General features: G+C 35.1%; 1 protein-coding gene across 1 annotated transcript; it reads right to left on the reverse strand.

Moving 5' to 3' along the window:
• NPVF (neuropeptide VF precursor) lies at positions 1-3,567 on the reverse strand. The gene is made up of 3 exons (XM_015853673.2): positions 3,374-3,567; positions 1,273-1,645; positions 1-400 (listed from the first exon to the last, which is right to left on the reverse strand). Exons 1-3 carry the CDS (start codon positions 3,512-3,514, stop codon positions 393-395), a joined length of 522 nt encoding a protein of 173 aa, XP_015709159.1. The 5' UTR covers positions 3,515-3,567; the 3' UTR covers positions 1-392.
• Positions 3,568-4,011: the final 444 nt, after the last annotated feature.

A 4,011-nucleotide genomic window follows, 5' to 3' on the forward strand; every position in this document is an offset into this window, starting at 1 on the left:
TTTTTATTTGTATCATGCTTCTTTATTTGTACTAAGATGTTTCATTTAAATCTGCTTAAAATGCTCTCATTTCTACAGCTATTGTTTTTAAATTAGTTTTTACATCCAACAAGATATCAGTCACACGGAAGTCACACAAAAGTAAATAGAGTTTGTGCTACACCACCACTGAAGTAAACTGGTACAACATTCACTACAGTTATCATTGCCTTATACATCAATTGTTTGTGCAGAATACACACATTATAATAATAACATGACACAGGTTTGCATTTCAGTTCTCATATACATTCCCTTCTCAAGATCTTTAGTTTTGAATACACGGTGCATCTTTTCTGGGTCTTTCGGTTTCCATCTTCATAACTTGATAACTTAAATGTAATTGTTAGAATTCACATCCCTAAAAACAAAGCCAAATCTGTTATTATCAGGTGTAACAGCGAGAAAGGAATAAAAGAAATCCAATTAAATATGAAAGAACATTGTCTTCTGAAATATCAATGATCTATTCTGCCTGAACTTCCAATTTATGCCTGTGTCAGAAGTAAGTTGGGGTAACTGATTCCAAAATCAGTAGATGGTTCAGATTTAAAACAGCAGATATGAAAAGAACTATTATTAAAGAACTGTTATTAAGAAATATTATAAATTATTCTTACAAACAGACAGAAAATATTTTTTTCCATCCTAAAAAAAATGAGATATCAAAACAATTTCTCATTTTATCTTGGAATAAAACAATCAAAATCTCAATCATTGCCTTATAGGGACAGTCTGGAAAAAAAAAGGTTTGAACGAAGAAAAGAACCTTTTTTTTCCCTGACCATTTCAACATGCTGCAATTAAGTAAGTCCTGAATTCTGACATTTCTGCTACTCTAATTTGCATACATATAGAAAACAAAAGTAATTTTTAGATAACTTCATAGCTCTGAAATGGGATATTTTAGTGATTGTTTTGCACCAAAGCTTTAAACTTTCCAAAATGAAAACTGATCTAAGATAACGTTGCTTGACATAACCTTTTCATAAGAGCTTTTTTGGCTTTGATTACTTGACATCTTCTCATCTGCAAAGATTTCATGAAGAGATTCTCTACTAGATCTTGTAAAGGCTTTCTGATTTTGTAAACTGCAAATCTTTCTTATGGCAATTTGGCCTCATGTAGAAAAGCTGAGGGAATATCCCTGAGGAAGGCTGGCTATGTTTGATCATTGCTACGCTGTGCGATCATACATTTTAATACATGGCTTGAACACTTGCTGAGTGTTACCTGGTTCAGATTCCTGGACGCCTTGAGATAGACTGATGGGCACTGACTTCCCAAATCTCTGTGGCAGATTTAGAAGGGACTGAATAGAACTTCTAGCAAGTGGAGATCTCCCAGACCTGTTTGATAAATTTGGAGCACGCCTAGAGAGGCTCTCTCCAAAAGCTCTTCCAAATCTCAGAGGCAAATAAGCACTTGGCTTAATGCTTCTTTCTTCTGGATTGCTTCTTCCAAATCTAAGAGGCAAATTAGCAACTGAATTTGGCACTTTGTTTACTGTAGGGGTGTTCACTTTCATGAAATTTTTTGATCCCCAGTCTTTCATTTCTTCAAAATTCAGGCTCCTCTGCTTTTCCTCCAAGATACTGTCTTTAATCTAAAGAAAAAAGGAAAAAAAAAAAAAAGAAAAAGAAAAATAGAAAACAAATGTGTCATTCCAGATACCAATCAAACTATTTATTTTCTTATCTCCTTAGAGAACCGATGGATAACACATTCTTTTCTATTATCTAACGCTTTTTAGCTTTATTTGCTGGGCTCCATTCTAGTGTGGATTACTTCATTTGGAGATGTTGCCAACCTTTTTAGTACACTGGCCTCAAGAGCACATCTCTGTATCATCTTCCACAACTGCTCAAATGGAGTCAATTGGAAACATTTCTGGTTGTTAGTGCTGGTAATTCCGCCATCAGCTCTATGTGGACAGGAATAGTTATCAGGTTCACATTTGTTAATATCACTGGTTGAAGTTGTCTGTGGGGAAGATGCTGGCTATAGTTGTGACTTGATACCAGCCTCTTGCTCATCTGGTCTGGATGAACAGGAGGATGGGCCAAAACATCTGGATGCTTTCTAACCCAACATCACAGTGAGCTAACAAAACAAAAGGAAAGTTTTTGAGTCAACTCCATGTAAATGCTCTTCTGGCTTTGCAGCGTGGAAGCTGCACTGAGCATTAAGTAGCTTTGATCCTCCATTAGTACGCAACAGACAATGGTTGCTTCTGGGCTGTCAGAGCCAAGAAGCACAAAGTCTACTTTTTGTGGCTACGGTAAAGAACTGACCTCAGTGTGTTACTCATTTCATAATGTCAAATGCAGCTGCTACCTGAAAAATTACTATATCAGTGTGACCCTTAGCTATTTATTAGTGTTTCTTCCCTGGGTGTATTGAAAATCACTCCTACAAATTTATCTATCTATCTATTTATTTATTTATTTATTGTGACAAAAATAATTTTCTCTTCCTTAGCAGAGAAAATATTATTTTTTACTTCAGCTGAAGACACAGATCCTAATAATCCTAATTTCAATTTCCTATCTATGTTTTCTGGCTTCTCCAACTATCAGGAGAGAAGGGGAATGAACCATTCTAGTTCATACTCTGTGATTAAAATGTTAAACAAATGATGTCTCTGATTGCACTTGTGCACCTGAAGTATATCAAAGAGAGATCTAATGACCAGGAGATTTCACTAAAATAATTAAAGGTGTATTTTGGCTTGAAGTATCTTTATTACACTAATGATGATGAGACAAAAAGAAAGGTTGGCTCTTATTTTCCCAGTGAGTATTTGCAGGAGAGACAAGAAAAAATGCGCACAGATGAGCTGTACAAATTTGATCTGGCATCTACTGAGATATAACAAATGTGCAACCCTGCAAAGATATTTTTACAGCCAATTTCCAGAACAGAATTTTAAGTCTATTAACTACACTAGATTTATAATGGTCTCTGTTTATCATTATTCGTTGAATATTACAAGCATGCCTTTATTAATTTTGGATTAATAATGCATTTGTTATATTATGGGCATAAAATACATGTCAGGAATGTTAACTGAGGCCCCACTGTGTTAAGTAAGAAACATGTCAGAAAAAGTCTCTCCTATCTCAAGGCTGGATTGCATGAAAATAGAACCATGCATTGATTTACACAGTATGTGTATGACAGCAAATGAATTTCCTGAAAATTCCCTCCACAAGACTTTTTTATTCTGCACTGTGTAGAGTTGTACACTGCGGAATGAAGTTATAAAAAAATTCAGTGCTCAGGGTTTGACCCACAGTTCCCCCAAATGCTACCTTAGTAACCCAAATCTTACCTCATAATATTTATCATCATCATCTTCTCTGCTTTCCAGGCTCGATTTCATTAGTTCATCTAGGCACGCACCATGCGGTGTTAGAAACGCCACTGTAGCCAAAGTAAGAAGAATAAACTTCTGGGTTGAAATGATTTCCATTTCTCTCAAATGAAGCTTGGTTAGGAAGCTCAGGATCTCTACAGAAAAGCAAGCTGTCATCATTTTATATGATCAGAAAACAAAAAGATGCTGTTTCCTATGACATCAATCTCAAAAGCTTAAATTCCTAATATTAATTAGGAAAGTAATTTGAATGTATTTGAAGAATGTTGGGAATTTCTTTTGTGAACGTTTTTAATCAACATACCTTCTTGTTAGCTGACTTCACAAATATTTTCTTCTAATGAAATGCATCTTAATTAACTAAATTTGAAAGCCATAATACAACTGACATCATCACAATTATTTGTATGCAAAACCACCTCACTTCTTTCTTTTGTATCAGCGTCCTCAGAGAAAGGAAGCTTTCTCTACGTGTGTATTCTTTAGTAGTTCTTTTGCATCACATAATGATTTTTTTTTGGATGCATACAACTGAAGACATTCAGCCCATTGAAATCAAGTGGCTGTGTTTGAGGTTGCTGTTCAGATCGTAA

Source organism: Coturnix japonica, chromosome 2, assembly GCF_001577835.2.
Source record: "Coturnix japonica isolate 7356 chromosome 2, Coturnix japonica 2.1, whole genome shotgun sequence".
In the NCBI taxonomy this organism is placed as follows: Eukaryota; Metazoa; Chordata; class Aves; order Galliformes; family Phasianidae; genus Coturnix; species Coturnix japonica.

Bases quoted from the DNA above. Each gene is read 5' to 3' on its own strand.
- NPVF (XM_015853673.2), bottom strand. From the start codon at position 3,514: ATGGAAATCATTTCAACCCAGAAGTTTATTCTTCTTACTTTGGCTACA. The intron at 1,646-3,373 runs GTAAGATTTGGG...TTTTTTCTTTAG, and splicing joins ATGATGATAAATATTATGAG to ATTAAAGACAGTATCTTGGA.